The 17,570-nt window shown below is 34.8% G+C and overlaps 1 protein-coding gene across 1 annotated transcript; it reads left to right on the top strand.

Moving 5' to 3' along the window:
• The first annotated feature begins 13,425 nt into the window (after positions 1-13,425).
• LOC117332136 lies at positions 13,426-16,825 on the top strand. Its single transcript, XM_033891020.1, has 2 exons — positions 13,426-14,922; positions 15,109-16,825. Exons 1-2 carry the CDS (start codon positions 14,191-14,193, stop codon positions 15,664-15,666), a joined length of 1,290 nt encoding a protein of 429 aa, XP_033746911.1. The 5' UTR covers positions 13,426-14,190; the 3' UTR covers positions 15,667-16,825.
• Positions 16,826-17,570: the final 745 nt, after the last annotated feature.

Raw genomic sequence — 17,570 nt, forward strand, 5'->3', positions numbered from 1 at the left:
GCTAATAATCTTTTGAAGATATTTAAATTTTGCATCAAAATATTTTCTACCATTAAAGGGTTTAAGATGCACTGAGTAAGTTTATTTTAACAAAAGACGCAATAGTGTTTGTTGTAAACAGCAAGAGTTAAAGTAGCTCTAGTTAACTTAGTTACCGTTTTGTTGCCTTCACGAATCCGCCTATTGCTAGGTCTAATTCCATTTGTCTGTCGATGTTCTAACGGCTAAGTACTAATATGCAAAGACTGACGCTGTGCACGTTGTGGATGTTCTTAATCTATGGGTTGCCCACGTTGTAGAAATGACGTGTCAAATTAGTCTAAAATTCGGAAAGGAATGATTTGGAGATCTAATAAAAACTATTTATCAGCTAATTGTAAAAACTAGTAAAGTTGGAAATGATTATTTCTGAGGATATAAGTGCTACAAGATAAATAATGCAAAACAGTAAATACAAACCAGGAAAAAAAATAAAATAAAAAAAACATTAAATAAAAAAAACAAACAAAAAAAACACTAAAAAAAAACAATAGAATCAAAGAATTCAAATAATCAACACAAATTTTAACATTTTTTTTAAATACATACTGTATGTAATAGGTACGTTCAGCAGACTGTCTTCGCTGTAATGGTCATCCACAACACAGACTTAGACACTTATCAAAAAATCCTAGGAACAAATCTTGTTTGAATTAGGTCTGGTACTTGCAGGTCGAATGACCAGAAGCTGCTTATCCAAAAGTGCGAAATCAAGTTGGCAGAAAGGGTATTAGGGGTAGGATCCTCATATGAACATAAATAGAAAAAAAAGACTTAAGTCTCCGTTAGTTTGCGTATGACGTGTGGTATCCCGTTGTGTATTAAAAGCATACTTGATTCGTTTACGAACCGTTAATTTACATTTCCTTATATATATCCTGCAGAGGTGGATTGGTGGGCATAAGTTCCATAGGGACTTCCTTATATGCAAGCGATAACATCATTGGTTCCGAATGTAACGCTGAGGTCACCACGGGATAGTATGTCATAGAGGCTCATATAGGTCTTTTCTCGTTATTATGTCACGATATCAAAAAAACGCCGTCCTCTATTAACATTGAGAAAAAACTGCTTTGCTTACCACCGCAGCGTGCCTTATCTGTAAACATTTCTCGCAGCGATGATTTTCATGGGAGAGAAGGGAGAACGTTACAGTCAATCTGACCTACGTAATGATCATCGTTATACACTATTTTATCTGTATTTTAATCAGACTGAGGTACGGTGTAGCAATGACTGATTCATCTATTCAACTCCATCCTGGTATGAAAGAATCAAAGCACGTTTGTAATGTAGGAACGTTTACCAATTTAGTGGTAATTTCTATAACTATAATTTGTGCCGAATTAGTATTGTACACAGGTACCAGTCACAATTTATATTGAATGGACTAACGTAATATTACAAAACTGTACATCTGAAAATGGACTATTAAAGGCATCTGTGTTACTTTACTGTCCTGTGGGTATATTTAGTATTATAACATATTGATATACGTTTTAGATTTGTTTTTAATAGGAGGTCTGTGACATCATATGTTTTGCTTTCGTCTTTGATCAGTTGTATTATATTAAGGCATGGCAATAACGAAACTACCTCATAATTCTCATCTCTACATGAAAAATGGTAGATATAATCAAACAAGTAGTCACTTAACTAAGGACAATGCTCCATTGGTTATATATGTAATTTTTGTAACCGATAGATATCTTATGATGTTCGGAAACAAAGTTGTTCAAAGTTGACCAAGAGATCAAAAATCAAGGTCATATGGGTCGTCATATTTGTTTGTTTTCGATGTATTGATATATAGAACATAAAAACATATCAAAAACACTTTATTTCTTATGATATTCTTGGTATAGCGGTTCCTAGTTAACCAAGAAACAGCGTGACTAGGTTTCAGAATCTTCTCCGGTCAGTTTAGATATTTTTGTTTACAAATTGATACTACCAGTATCTAAATGAATTGTATTAAATGATAGTAAAATAACAATTTGCAGCAGTATATAGATTTCATTACAAGTGTTACACAGTTGTTGCAACAGTTCTTTACTGGTATATCACGGATTAAAGAAAAAAAAAGACTTCTGTTGTTGTTTATGTGTAATTGTTTCTTTGTTGAAAAATACTATATCGAAATATTTCCGTAATTATCATGTATTCAATTAATACATTTCAATCATTCCTTTTTCGTTTTATCACGTTTATCTTTAAGTAATGATGCAGACGCTAGATTATTGCAAATTGAGAAAAAACTAGCGTAAAATATCAGAAAGTTTGGCATCCCGCAAAGCCCATTGTGCTGTATTTTGAAAACATGTTTCCTGTTCTAGCTTTTGAAACAGTGAACTTAACAGTTTGGTCTGAAAAGCAATCTCATTAGGAATCATTAGAATAATAGTTGAGTGCAACTGACCGACTCAATAGAAGATATTGTACATGGACTGAATTTCTAGCGATAGAAACGATAACCTTGACATTTGACCTCTAGGCATGGACAGCTACATTCTAACAATTAGATTTTGAACTAACCATATCAGATAATGATAACAATGTTTGTATTGATGTAGTTCAATTCGTTGATTCAAAACGATGATATTTAATTAAATGACCGTCATAATAATGATAACATTTTAGAAGACAAGGATACATGTAGGATGACTCTGGATGAAAGTCCAGTTCTGGTTAAGATCAATTATTTTCTGTTGACTTGTACTTGGGTATCAGTTATATGATAATCAATTACACTGTCATTTTGTGAATTTAAATCAAATGGCTGACTATTTTTATTTTGTAGATTTCATTCTTTCCTGAATTATGTATACACAGCATCTGCTGTTAAACTGGTAGGCGAAAGATTTTGTTTCTATTATTGAATTAATTTTTACGTCTAAGTAACCAATACCGGTAATGCAGCTCATAAAATTTTATAAATAAACAAGTAGAGTTCGGAATTGATGTTTTGGGTATTTGAGTATCTTTACAAAATTTGTTATAGATTGTTATTAGCTCGTTTGGTTTATGCCATACAGTGGAGTCTATCATCTGTTATCCGTCGTTGTAGAAATGACAAGATTTAGTCTTAATTTGGTACCCATAGCGGAAATATGAAGCCCTATAGTAATCACTGTGTTGTCTATTTTTTCTGTCCATCCACAAATTTAGTTCTCATCAGTTAATCTAAGTAGTCAAGCTATTTGATCAAGTTGTTAAATTCATAAAATTCCATACTGAGGACAATAATGAAGATCAAACGTCAAGGTTACAGGGCTAAATATCAAGGTCAAATTTCGCATTTTTTCACTGATGAATACATGTATTTTGTTTTGAACATTATGAAGCGAAGTTAATCAGAATGTATCTCCTACATATGAAGCCCTTCTGGAACTGAAAAGGAAAAAGCTGGCAATTGAAGAACGAGAAGCTGACGCATTAGAGGGTAGTTGATTTGGCTCTCGAGTCTGCCACTGGACAGGAACATAGTTTCTCAGCGTTTGCTATCTGCCTCTCACCCCAAGTTCCTAAAATATACTTGCGCTTCTTTGCCTTTCTTCTTGCGCAGTTTTGGTGGCCACTCCCCCTCTGTAGATGTAGTGATTGTGGAAATAATTATGATTTCTCCATTCAGGAAGGACACTCTTTCCTTTACAGCTTGCAGGTTTGAATGGTAATATCCCTCCTCTTGGATGAAGACTCCTGTATATATCAAGTACATTGAAATTAAATGGTTTTAATCAAACTGAAAAATATGAAATAGATGATGTCATCATATTAATCGTCTCGTTTCTTCTACACAGTGAAATTATGGAGGGTTAAGCTACAATATTGGATTTACGTAAAGTATGAAAGTTATAACTTCTCTGTTCTTGGTTAATTAGGGTTGTTCATCAATCTTCTATGTGATTTTATGGATTCTTAACTTCTAACAGTAACATATATGATCATAGTCAACAATGTACATGGATGAGCTTAGGTTGGTGCATTACATTTTCAACTTCCTCCCAATAACAAATAGACCCAGGGACCTAATATTTGTTTTGTAACATGCTGGCATGAATATCTACCAAGTTTGTTTAAATGTGCGAGGCATCTATCACGGCCCCTTTGTTTAAAGGTTTCTCAGAAGCTTTTTGCATGGGGTTCACATGGACACACACCGTTTTTTTTAACCATTGAAGCATGATTCGGCATTAAAAAAATTCCGCTGTGATAATTTCAAAATTAGAAAGAAAATAACACTAGGAAGAATTGCAGGACCATTCATCATATCCTGAAGGTCGATCTGTTAATAACCTTCTTACAAAGGAACATCCCATGGTACAATTTGAAACAATTGAAAATGCAATAGACTTCATTAAGCAGCTAGGAACTCACTGTCTCATCGCCAAAACTAATATTGAAGATGCTTTTCGAATAATCCCTGTTCACTCATCTAATTTCAAATTTTTAGGTTTTAAATTAAAAGATCAGTACTATTACGATAAGTGTCAACCTATGGGATACTCATCATTATGCAAGATGGTTTAAGTCGTTCGTTGCAGTGGATCATCAAAACTGACTTTAAAGCTACAATTGTAGCATGTCTCACCTTTTGGATTTTTTCTGTGTGTGACCAGCCAATTAAGACGAGTGTAAAAATGACCTTATAATTTTTTTATACTAGCGAAAGAGATTGGCGTCCCTATGAAAGCGGAAAAGATCAATGTCCTTCCACAAAGATCATCATATATGGCATTCAGATCAATTCAGATACTATGACAGCTTCATTGCCAACTAATAAAATTGAGAAAATTAAGTATTTGCTCCATAAAGTCACAGGCAAATGCAGAATTAAGTTACAGGACCTCCAATCAGTCATAGGTCTACTTAACTTATGCTGTACAGTTATCATTCCGGATCGGGCTTTCCTGAGACGCTTGATTGATCTATCGATAGGGATAAAAAAAAAAACATCATATACGCCGGAACAAAGAAACTCGGGCTGACATTCAAGGGTGGCTAAACTTTCTGTGCGAACACAAATGAAGATCATGTTTTCTATCTGGGAATTGACAGAAACAATAAAGATTTCTCGGATGCAACGAGTGTACATGGGGGCTTTGCGGCAGTTCTTGGTCATCATTGGTTTGTGGGGGAGTGGACAGAGCAATTACAAATGTTTCATATAACAATGAAAGAACTATTTCCAGTTGTTATAGCAGTAGAACCATGAAGACCATGTTGATGAAATTAGTGTGACGTTTGGTATTAGCAACCTTGAAATATAACATATTGTTTTGGGCAAAACACATTCCATGTTTTACAAACCTCATTGCTGACAAACTGTCTCGATTTCAATTTCAGGAAGCTCTCAGAGCGGTACCCTGGTTAAGCCTTCAGCCGGTAGAGATGCCATCTCATGATCATATAATGCATTAATTGTTATTGTTATTGCAAAATTCTGTAAGAATCCGCTACGCGGATTCATACAGTTTGCAAACAAAATTTGTTTCATACCCCGATGAAACTAAAAAAATATGACATCAATGCTTAAATGATATACATCATATTTGAATGCATTAAAAGTGTGCATTTAAAGTGTCAATTTTTTTTTATAAATAGCATTAATAAAATGACCTTTTTAATACATTTCAATCCCTTGTTGTTTTATCCATGATGTGCAACAAAACAAGCTTCAGTCTCTGAACAGATTACCTAGCTGTCATAAATTTAGTTTATTGAAAAGCAATAAATATACATGTATTTATGTAAGGAGGTAATTTTACACATGTTTTATGTATTGTTGAAATTATATGTATACATGCTAATACTTAACGTACAGTAAAACCTCGCTATATCGACACCTTCTGTTCTCCGCGATTTTGGCGATATATAAAGTTTGGCGGTATATCGGGTTTGCCGTTCAAACCCAAGTTTGCTGTCCAAACACTATAAATAAACTGTTGACTTTGAAAATCAAAAACAATTTATTCATATCAAAATATTGCATCGAATTTTACATATATATGCTTTGATAAGAAATAAATATCAAATTTGACTATTTTCCGGAGAATGTCATCGTAATTTGCATCACAAGATCTAGTAATCGTAACATGAATTCCACTGTTACCTCGTTTAAGGAATTAAACTGTACGTGTTCTACCCGGCGCTGAGAAACGTGTCAGTTGTCGTCAGTTTTGCCTTCAACCGGCAAACTGACAAAACAAACAGTTGGAGAATTCTGAATGTCTTATTCAGCTGCAGAATGCTTGTGTTCTAGAAATTTCGAGAACGTTTCATCATTAACTCGCGCGAATAATGCTTGTAGATCTTTGTCGGGGTTTCCGATTAGTGTTAACGTTGCGTCAACACGTGGTACGATACATCTGTGTATCCGACATCTTACTGTTATCTCTGAAGTCACATGATATTTTAAAAAAGCGTGAAGCGGTATCACAAAAATGAGTTGTATTCATCATACCTTACGAAACTTACATAAAGAAAAACTACAAATCATTAGCCATGGTTCATTGATTTCATGTGTGTACAAGCGCTCACGGTGTGTACAGCTAATTATCTGTCAGTCGGCAGTCAGTCACGTAATAATAACATAAATACACGTCCCGCAGTTCCTGATTTAGTTTGGCGATATTAACGAGGTCAAGATGATATTAGTTTTACCGTTTGTTCTGGAAATATGATGGCGGATGGCGGTATGCGAGTTTGGCGGTAAAACGGGTGCATTAGCGTGGTAGGACATCCGTTCTGAATAAATGCATGGTGATAAGTCCGGGGTCACTGTTAGATGTTGTCAGTTGGTGATCCCCTACGGCTGTCACGTGAACACTTTGTGCTGATATAACATTGGGGCTCAGTCAGTGCGTGATAATTCATCGGGACCAATCAGCATCAATATGTCCCTGTACTAACCAATCAAATTGGCGCACACTGTACAGCAAGAAGAACACGCTACAGAGAAGCAACACACAAAAGGCACGCATTAAGGATGCAATCGAAAATAGGTGTCAAGTGAAACTAAAAGGACGGAATAGAATGAAAGGATGTACTGAAGGATGGATTTTGAAAAGATGTTGTACGAGGATTAAATCCCTAGTCCGAACAACACACTGAGTTTGAATGGGTTTGGAATGGGAAAAAAGATATTGTACGAGGACCTTTAAAGTAGATATCAAACACTGACCAGAATGGAAATCTATCGATGTGAAACTGTGATGGGAGAATAATTACAAAGTGATAATTGAAATAAATCCTATATTGACGGGTTGACGAGGAATCTAACAGGTTTTTACTGTATACGCCAGACTTGTTGTGCACAGTTGTCACCTATTGAGCAAAGCGATTTAAACTGTGAGTCACATACCTGATTTGGTCAAGCTACAGGAATGTTTAGAAGAAAAAAAAAAGATAAATATTGGTAGAAACACTGAATGAAATGAAATATTGAATAACCGACCACAGACAGCGAATCACGACACTAGATGGGGACGTTGAGTATAAAAATGGCATACCCATGAAATATCGGTACTTTCCCGCTAGCATCAACGTTATGTATCCTACTTAAGTGCAGATATGTGAAAGAGCACACAATAATGACGATGCTAGGAGGAGAACATTAATGAATCTAATTAATCATCATTGGTACGAAGCAGACCACGCAACGGAGTTTTTAATCACTTTCGAGTATGCGACAAAACCGTGTGTGTAGTGAAGAGGATTGTTCGAAAGAGTTATGGCGGCGGAGATATGGATGAATGAACCTCTTAGGTCACATTCTGACTAGTATTTAAATGATGTGAATATAGTTCTAATGGTTAGGTTACAAAGTAAAGTTGGATACGTGAGGTACTCCTTTACTATTGCCATACTATGATGTATACAATTACTTAACGGTGCTGTGATCCTTGTGCTTTGCTATACGTATAAATGAATTCAAATAGCTTAATGTGTGTGTAAATCGGTTCTTAAGCTGCAATGGAATATCGACGGTTCTTGTTATTTGTATCGTCAAACGTGTACTGCAAATATGTATTCGATTAGCTTTCTATAGATATTAGCAGATACAACAAATACCACACATGGCACATGGTTAAAGAAACGAAATATGATGTTAACACTAAGATGTTGCATGAAAAGTTGGTGCGAGAATGATAGCGATACCTTCCCTTTACCTTAACTATCTTGTCCGGCCTGGTAAACAATGTTTGTTTGCTGACAATATTATCATTTGTAATACATGTACATGTATAAAACAGAACGGTGAAAACACCAATTGCTTGTGTTATGTTTCTGTTTCTTCGTTGGACATTTTCTAGCATTAATGTCTCTAAAACCGTTTACAGATATTTTTTCATAGTAAAAATAAAGGACATAATACGAACATGTGATTAAATCATTTAAATGGTTCAAAATCCAATATGGCCACCAAACTTCAAAATATGAAAATTACTATAACGCAAAAAACATTGACATTGACTTTTCCGAAATTATATTCTTGTAGATAATGTCTGAAGCGTGCGTGCGTGCGTGCCCAAAATGATATATAAACAATGCGGGAATGACCCGTTTTATGCATAAACAATGCAGTAATGGCCCGTGTTAAGTATAAACAATACAGTAATGGCCCGTGTTATGTATAAACAATGCAGTAATGGCCCGTGTTATGTATAAACAATGCAGTAATGGCCCGTGTTATATATATACAATGCAGTAATGGCCCGTGTTATGTATAAACAATGCAGTAATGGCCCTTGTTATGTATAAACAATGCAGTAATGGCCCTTGTTATGTATAAACAATGCAGTAATGGCCCGTGTTATGTATAAACAATGCAGTAATGGCCCGTGTTATATATAAACAATGCAGTAATGGCCCGTGTTATGTATAAACAATGCAGTAATGGCCCTTGTTATGTATAAACAATGCAGTAATGGCCCGTGTTATGTATAAACAATGCAGTAATGGCCCGTGTTATATATAAACAATGCAGTAATGGCCCGTGTTATGTATAAACAATGCAGTAATGGCTCGTGTTATGTATATAAACAATGCAGTAATGGCCCGTGTTATGTATAAACAAGGAGTAATGGCCCGTGTTATGTATAAACAATGCAGTAATGGCCCGTGTTATGTATAAACAATGCAGTAATGGTCCGTGTTAGGTATAAACAATGCAGTAATGGCCAGTGTTAGGTATAAACAATGAAGTAATGGCCCAAATCATGGGGTATATTGGTATAAAAGCTTACTACATCAAAGGAGACAAGCTTAGAGCCAGGTTTAACTGTCCTTGGTAAATGTGAAAGAAAATCGTAATCGTCCTTAATGAAACTTTTTACAGACGAGCATAATGGTTTTAAAATCATATCCAAACAAGAAATATCTTAAAAAAAGATAAACGGCATGGTTTTAATGCTGGTGGTTGTAATGTAAAACTGATAGTGAAAAAAATAACGAACTAAAGCGTTTTATCACGAATAACAAAATTATATCAGTTTGAATCATTTTTGTTAATAATAAGACTGGATTTGAATCAGGAATATGATTTTAATAATGTGTCATTTAAAAAGATAATCTATTTATTCAGCTTGCATTCAATCTTATCTTTGTTTCGTATTTAACCGTACATCTGCATTTTGCATTTACCGCATACAATCTTATCTTTGTTTCGTTTTTAACTGCTTATCTGCATTTTGCATTTACCGCTACATTGATACGATATAGTCATTAAAAACCCAACAGAAACGGTTACACGCACGTACAATTTCACGAATGGATTAGATATAATATCTTCAGTTATCGTCTTAACCTCGGTTTCATTCACATGTTTGGAAGTTCAGTAGGAAATTTAAGTTGAAAATGTGTGTACATAACTAGGTTAAGCTGTTAAGCAATAACTGATAAAAAAAAACTAATTAATATATTTACGCTCATAGGGCGAAATATGGCGGTATCACACGTGGAGGTTATACGTTTTCTAAAGATGGTCTCAAAGGTTAGTTATATTGAAGTAATGGGAAAAATAGTTTTGGCTTAGCGAAAGGGAGAAACTGACACGGATTAGGTTCTAACATCCATTTCCCAGTGTAATATAATGTAGCATCTTTATTAAAAAAAAACGCATGGCTAAGCTTGCTGTATGAGATAAATGAATTTCGATGAGAGCCTTGGTGTTGTACCAGGAATCCTGTGATTTTTTTCCATTCGAAATTCTTTTATCTCATTCAGCAAACTTAGCCATGCGTCCATTAGCTAGACCAAATCAAGACTGTCATTCACGGTTTAAAGCGCCTCGATCAATATGTGACTACTGTACACAAGTCTGGTGTATACAAACCTGTTAGATTCCTCGTCAAACCGTCAGTGTAGGATTTGTCTAAATTATTACTCTCTCCCATTGTACTTAGTTTTCCCATCACGGTAAAACATCGATCGACTTCCATTCTGATCAATGTTTGATATTGAAATTGATCAGGTAAAGGAAATCGATCGTGTAAATTGTACTCTCGGACATAGTGTATAAGAAGATGAAAATAACATATGTTTTAATAGACTGTAAGTTTTGTTCTGATAAAAGGCATTAACTTTTTACTAGAATACAACAGAAAAATAACTGTCTTTATAATATTTATTTTCTATAATGCAGAATTCAAAGACACTGGCATCTATTTTCCTGAATATACAACTGTACTGTGTTAGGAAGTTAACTATGATGGCTTATGGCAAACGTTTCAATTTTAATTCATGGCCCAGTATACGTATATAGGGATTGAATGGTGTTTTATTGTGCTTACGGTGGTATAAACGCAATAGGATACAGACATATTCTATATTGCGCGTTAGCGCTATATATTGAATATGTCTTTATCCCATTGCGTTCATACCACCGTAAACACAATGAAAACATCGTTCAATGCAAATATTTACATCAAATAAATCGTTAAATAGTTGAAATACCGTACTGTAGGAAGAAAGTAAAAGTTGGGATGTGTTGCGACGTTGGTAACTACGGTAGAAATGGTTGCTAAGATAACATGGATCTACGGGAATACACAAGTATTCTTAACATAATTTAATTTTGTATGAAACACGCATTTTCATTGGCTGAAATAATTTTGTTATACCTCCATAACAAAATTTTTGACGTTGCGAAATGTAACGTCATTTTTGATTGGCTGATGACGTTGCGTAATAATTTATCACAGAAAAGAGTTCGCCAAAGAAAGTGAAATATCTTGGTGTGTATAAGACGAAATTAAATTATAAGAATTAACATTAATTATTTTTTCTGTTATACAGTCATAACAGAAAAAACTGGAGTGTACTCTAAATAAACCGCGAAGCGGTTTATGAAGAGAGTACACTCCAGTTTTTTTCTGTTATGACTGTATAACAGAAAAAATTATTGATGTTAATCCTTAAAAATGAAAAGAAACAACTCAACATTTTTGTTTAATGCCCTTCGCGTTTTTTAATTAATTGATACATTCACAATTCACAGGTTCCACCATGGATGAACTATGGTTGTCAATCACAGCATGTATTGACACAGATTTAGTAGTGACGTGGTCGAATGTTCCATACGAACTGGTGCAGAAGTTAAATATTCACTCATTTCCGCAATCTGCAGTTTAATTTATGACAAAATACTCACTTAACATTTTCTTTCTGTACAGAGATCATCGGGTAAAATGTGGAAACGCTAAAATTGCGTAGATTAGTCCTTTGAAAATGACACCGTCTAGTTGACGTTCATGTAACGTCACAAATAGACGCCGTCGTAATTATGTTATCGATTCCCTGTGCTTATTAATCCGCTGAGCCTTTTGTTTTCACTGCTTTACACTAATTTTAACGCAGTCAGAGTTTACTAAGCTAAAGAAGGGAGAGATGTAGATAAATTGATATGTGACACCTAATAAAAGAAATCCTCATGTTTTTATGTGCTCACACTACCTGCTATGTACCGATATTTGGCTGCCATTCCATCGGTCGTTTTATTCGGCGGTTAGGTGGGATACTGGTTAGGTCAATCTCAGTGTCGGTGTAGCGTGTACTTTGCAAGTACCGTGAGAATTGCATGCGCGCATGTGCAATGAAAATTGTCATTTCCGCCGTGAGAGTTACAAGTTTTCAGATCATAATACAAGTATTTCACTGTTAATGATGATAATCAAATGTGTCAACATTCGAAAACACCACAGTGAAGATCTTGGAATCACATAATTATATTAAGTGTGTCGGGAAACCCGCGAATACTACGCTAGCATCTGTAAAACGTTGTCTGTGAGCGGCGTATGTTACACCTCGTTTGCATACAAGATGTAAACAAAGATTCAACGCAGAAAAAAATATAACGGTTGGGAAAGCAGGTGTACCAAAATTAAAGGTAAGTATAGCAGAAATGTACTGTGGAATTTACTGCTTTATTTTATTATTTCCTTATTCCTTGGATGAGCATAGGTGCTTAGCACGTGTACAAGTAAAAGATAATTTCCCAACATTATTGACATAGGCAATTTAAAGATAGAAACAACAAGAAGCTAACCTAAAACATACTATTCAATGAGCAACCGTCCATCTGAAATTATATAGTTTGTGTATTTTATAAGTTATATCTTAAATATGTTACCAGGTAAATATACGGCCATGCTGCAGATAATATTCCCATGATAAATTACATGTATAATTATTTTAATGCTTTTACAATTAAGGTACATGTAGCAAACGATAGGGACCTCTGCATGACTAACAAGTTTTGTGACAGTGTTTTTGGAAAATTTCAATTGACCAAATTATGTTAAAAAACATGGCCTTCTTTCATTAGTATATCCAGGGACATCTTATTATACGTCCCTGGTATATCATGCTTACAAGTTTCATAATTCAGTTTAAATTCTAGATGTATATATCATGGCACACACACCAATTTTTACCATTAACTGTCCTCTTCTCTGATCAGTAGTTTTCTGTAAATTGCCATTTTATTTTTTTGTGTTTTTTGGAAGTTTTAATCAATGGACACAACTGGGTATTTATAATGCCTTTTTGGGGAAAATAAGGCTAAAACAGATGGGGAATGGAGTCTTTTGCGCACACAGTTATACAGACAGGAAAAACACTGTATGCATGCTCATTATATACTCCTTCTCAAGTTAAAATGTTTCCTTGATTTTCCATAAGTTATAGAGATGTTTTTAAATGTAATGCAATTCATTATTCACGAGTCCATACTTGCAGCACCTAACTGAGAGCTAGGGATCAAACACAGGACCTCTGGCTTACTATATATAGTTATCGTTGACTCAAATTAAACCAATTGACCTATTGGGATTCATTCTAACATGATTAACATTATCTGCCTGGGATGACAGTTTGATGGTATGCACCTGTTCAATACATCCATTATAGGGAATTATGTTACAATGGACTCTTGCGCAACTGGTGAGAAGTAAAGTTAATGGGATATTTGGGGATAATATAGCTTAATCATTTTATCAAGGGGTAAAGGTTTATAACACTACAAAATGTTCAGGTCGCAGAATTGTTGACGAAGAAAGGACATTATTTTCTTTTTATCCTGTTATGATGATGTGCTCGTAATATGTGTCCATAGTAATATATTTGTGAAATTAGTTGAAATAACGTTCGTTATGAATGTACATGTTGTAAATGTTTCAAAAATAGGCCTGGTAGAGTTTCAATTCAAGACTCTGTTTAAAACGGCAATAAGTAAACTCAATGTGTTCCATTACTTATCAAACAGAAGAAAGTGGGCAAGTGTTCCAGCTTATTAATATTGAATGAAATGACAAAAGGGAGTCAGTCTAATTATGTACTTTGCAAGAAAAAAAAAGAAGTAACCTTGCTCTGAGATTTTAATGTTCTTTTCTTTTTTAATTACCGAGAATGCTATTTTCAATTGATGCATTTCCATTTATAATAGTTTTCTTTTAACTGCAGGCTGATCATGAGGCATCGACAACAACGGAAGAGGCCAAACGTCAATATGTTGAGCAGAGGGAAGAAGCCTCGCTGAGGATTGCCCAGACAGCTAAGGTGAACATTGATAAAGCCCATGAAAAGCAAAAGAAAAACTTCAAAGAAAGACAGCGAAAAGGGAGGCGTTATGAGGACATTTGTGTGGGAAATATGGTTCTGGTTCATAATGCAAGGAAGGCTGCTACAAAGAAGAAGGGAAATCTAGATCCGAACTACCATGGTCCATATAAAGTAGTCAATATAGATGGCAAGTGTGCCACTCTTCAGAACGATTCAGGACATACTCTAAAGAGGAAAACAAACATAGACCACCTGAAACTGTTCAAAGATCAGACCGCTCATGAGACAGATTTGTGTGCGCAGGACACCTGTGACAATACTTCTGAAGAGGGTACAGTTTCTTGTATGCAGGACACTGTTGGGAAATACATTGAAGATGTCAGTTCAGATGGCAGTCTGAATGAACTTTTTAAGTTTATAAGTGAACTGAACTTATCAAAGATATCTCTGAACACTTTAGGTTTTCAATATCACCACTGTCCACAACAGAGTTTCTTGAAGGAGGTTATCAGTGTATCGGAGGCAGAGTTAGAGTGCTTTGGTACACTATTGTTACCTCATCTGAGACATTTGGATTTGGACTTGTCAGTGAAAACATCAGTGGCTATGCTTACATCTGCAGTATGTGTTATGGCCAGTCATCAGTTTCAGCCACTGATGACCATTGCACAAACACTCAAGGAGGTACCAAGCCATCTTGAGGATGTTGACATTCACGAGATCCCACAACTCTACCCAACACAAAGACTCACAGTTGGCGGCGAGACACTAGAGGCGGTGGACATGGCAACTCTAGAGGATGGGAAGTGGATAAACGACAAAGTAAAAGCAGTTCTTAATTATTCAGCTTAAAAGCATTGAATTAAATTTGTATGTGCAATTTTTGGCTCGTCTCTTCGAAGAAGAGTGAGAGCTTATGTTAATTGTCACTCCGGCGTCAGCGTTGGTTTTTAAAATTTTCTATATATACTAAGCAGAAATTTTACAATTCTATTTTGTTATTTTCAGGTTCAGTTCTCCAAATACACTCATGTATTCCTGCCAATATGCATCAATGGGAATCACTGGGTGTTGCTGGTTGCAGACGTAAAGCAAAGACTTGTCTACGTTCTGGACTCTATGAATGGGGAGGTTGGTCAGAAATGGACAAGGATGTGGGCAGAATTCATGGCCAATCGGGACAGACTTCCAGATGTTACTGAACAGTTTGGTGTGTGGAACTTCCCGGAGATCAGAAGCAGCAAACAGACCGACAGTAATTCATGCGGTGTGTTCACCCTGATGAATGCGGAATGCATTGCCAAGGATGTTCCCATAGCAGTCATGAGACAAGTGCATTGCCAAAGATATAGACAATATGTTAAGGCATCTTTGCTCAATGCTGGAGCAGCAAAGTCGGACTCTAAGTGTGACATGCCAGATTGTAGGATACCTAAAGGACACAAAAGATGGGTCCAGTGTTGCGTGTGTGGACGTTGGCTCCACACAAAGTGTTGCAGGATTCCGACAAAGGCAGCCATCGAGGAGGAATACGAATGCTGCTTCTGTGAAGCCATGTATAGATAGACATTCATAGCTTATTATTGCTACCAATTGGTTTGGAAAAGCTTCCTCTTCCAATTTCTATTAGGACTGGTCAAATTTGATGAATAATGTGTTATGGTGTAGTTTATCTGTCTGTTAATTTTTGTTATCTCCTACATTTTTCTAACAATCTCTTTGAAACTTGGTATTCATTATAATTATGATAGGAAATTGTATTACCCTGAAAAGGTTTTAATTTCATTATTTTTGAACAAGTTTATTTCAGTGATGAAAATTCTTGTCACATCATTCCTATTTTTATCCTGCCATCATCAGATGGTGGACTATTCAAATCGCCCTGCATCCATCATCTCTATGTCCATAACAATCCTTGTTATCATTATGTCAAAGTACTGGAGGTACATTTCTATAACATGATGAGTAGGTTCCCCTTAGTTCCCAGTTGTGTTAAAACAAAATGACTGACAGGTGGCCATCTTTGATTTTGAGAACTAGAAGATTTTTGTAGCTACATTGTATTTCTTAAAGTACTGGAGGAGTGTTTTGCAAACTTCACTTGTTCTTGTCATCAGATTATGAAGAGGGAAAAAAAGAAATGGAAAAGTAATGAAATCAGTCTGACATAGAACCATTAGAGATTGTTCAATGGTGTACACCAAGATTCCCCTGGTCTCCTGTTAATTTGTAGATTTCTTTTGCATCTATTACATTTACTTTTTTGTAACAGAATCTGTATTATATTTTCTTGTGTCACAAGATTTGGAATTATATGTAAATTGTATATATCATTGCCACACCAAATGAAATTTTATGATTCATTTGTCAAGCTATGACTGTTACACTTTTCAGATATATAAGTCATTAAAAAGGAGGAAACATTTCAAAAACTATAGAAATGTTATATATATAAAAAATATTAAAACATTAAATTCAGTGAAGTTTTCTTTGATGTTCTACTTCTAAGATGTATGATCCCTGTGCTTGCTTTTGATGAAGTCTATTTGGGATTTCATTAGTAGGAACAATTGGAGTTACAAATACTTTGGTGTGGCCTTCATTCTCTAACTTACATATAAAGTTATTAAGTCACTTGCTTCGCTATGTAGCTTGTAGCTGTGACAAATGAAATATTCATTATAACTTTTCCTTTGTGCTGAATAAAATGTGAAAAGTACCATAATTATTTGTCTTGTCATGTTGTAACAGAGCTTTCATTTATTTGGATCTTGAAAGTGTTAAAAGCACTAAGACATAGTTGTTCAGTCTTCCATTTTGTAAAAGAAAAGAAAACAACATAAATGCTCATGTATTATATTCAATGTTTAATTTCATTGATGAAATGATATCAACATTTTAAATTGGAATCAAAACTTTTACCAAAGATTAAGGTCTGAACAACAATGTCTTTAGTGATCATCATGGGAAGTGAAAAATTGTCATTATTATAATAATAATCTTGCATGTTGAGGATTTTTACAATCATCAATATGAATTGACTTAGAATAGTATCATATTTAAAAGTAATATCAGACAAAATGGTCTTTTTAACTATCCTGCTAATGACTTCTTTGGAATTCTGGCTATGAAGAGGACATTCGCTGGTAAATATATATAATTTAATTTTGCTTGTAACAAGCATTTTCATTGGCTCAAAAAATTATGTTATCATCTCATAACATAAAAAAAAATACTGTGACGTCAGCGGAGTAATCATTCACGGGATTTTGTATTTATCGATGTGTTTTTAAATATCTGGAGCAAAATAAACATACTCGCGGTTTAAGAAAAGAGTACACCCCAGTTTTTTTGCGTTATTGCTCAATAATGTAAAAAAAAATATTACAGTTAACCCTTAAATTTAAAAATTCAGGCTATAATGAAATCAATTTTTTAAAAAGATGTGGTATACCTATTATTAGTTTGTA

Source organism: Pecten maximus, chromosome 8 (genome assembly GCF_902652985.1).
Source record: "Pecten maximus chromosome 8, xPecMax1.1, whole genome shotgun sequence".
NCBI lineage: Eukaryota > Metazoa > Mollusca > Bivalvia > Pectinida > Pectinidae > Pecten > Pecten maximus.

Coding starts and splice junctions, on each gene's coding strand:
- LOC117332136 (XM_033891020.1), top strand. CDS start 14,191: ATGGTTCTGGTTCATAATGCAAGGAAGGCTGCTACAAAGAAGAAGGGA. Junction 14,923..15,108: donor GGAAGTGGATAAACGACAAA/GTAAAAGCAGTT, acceptor TGTTATTTTCAG/GTTCAGTTCTCCAAATACAC.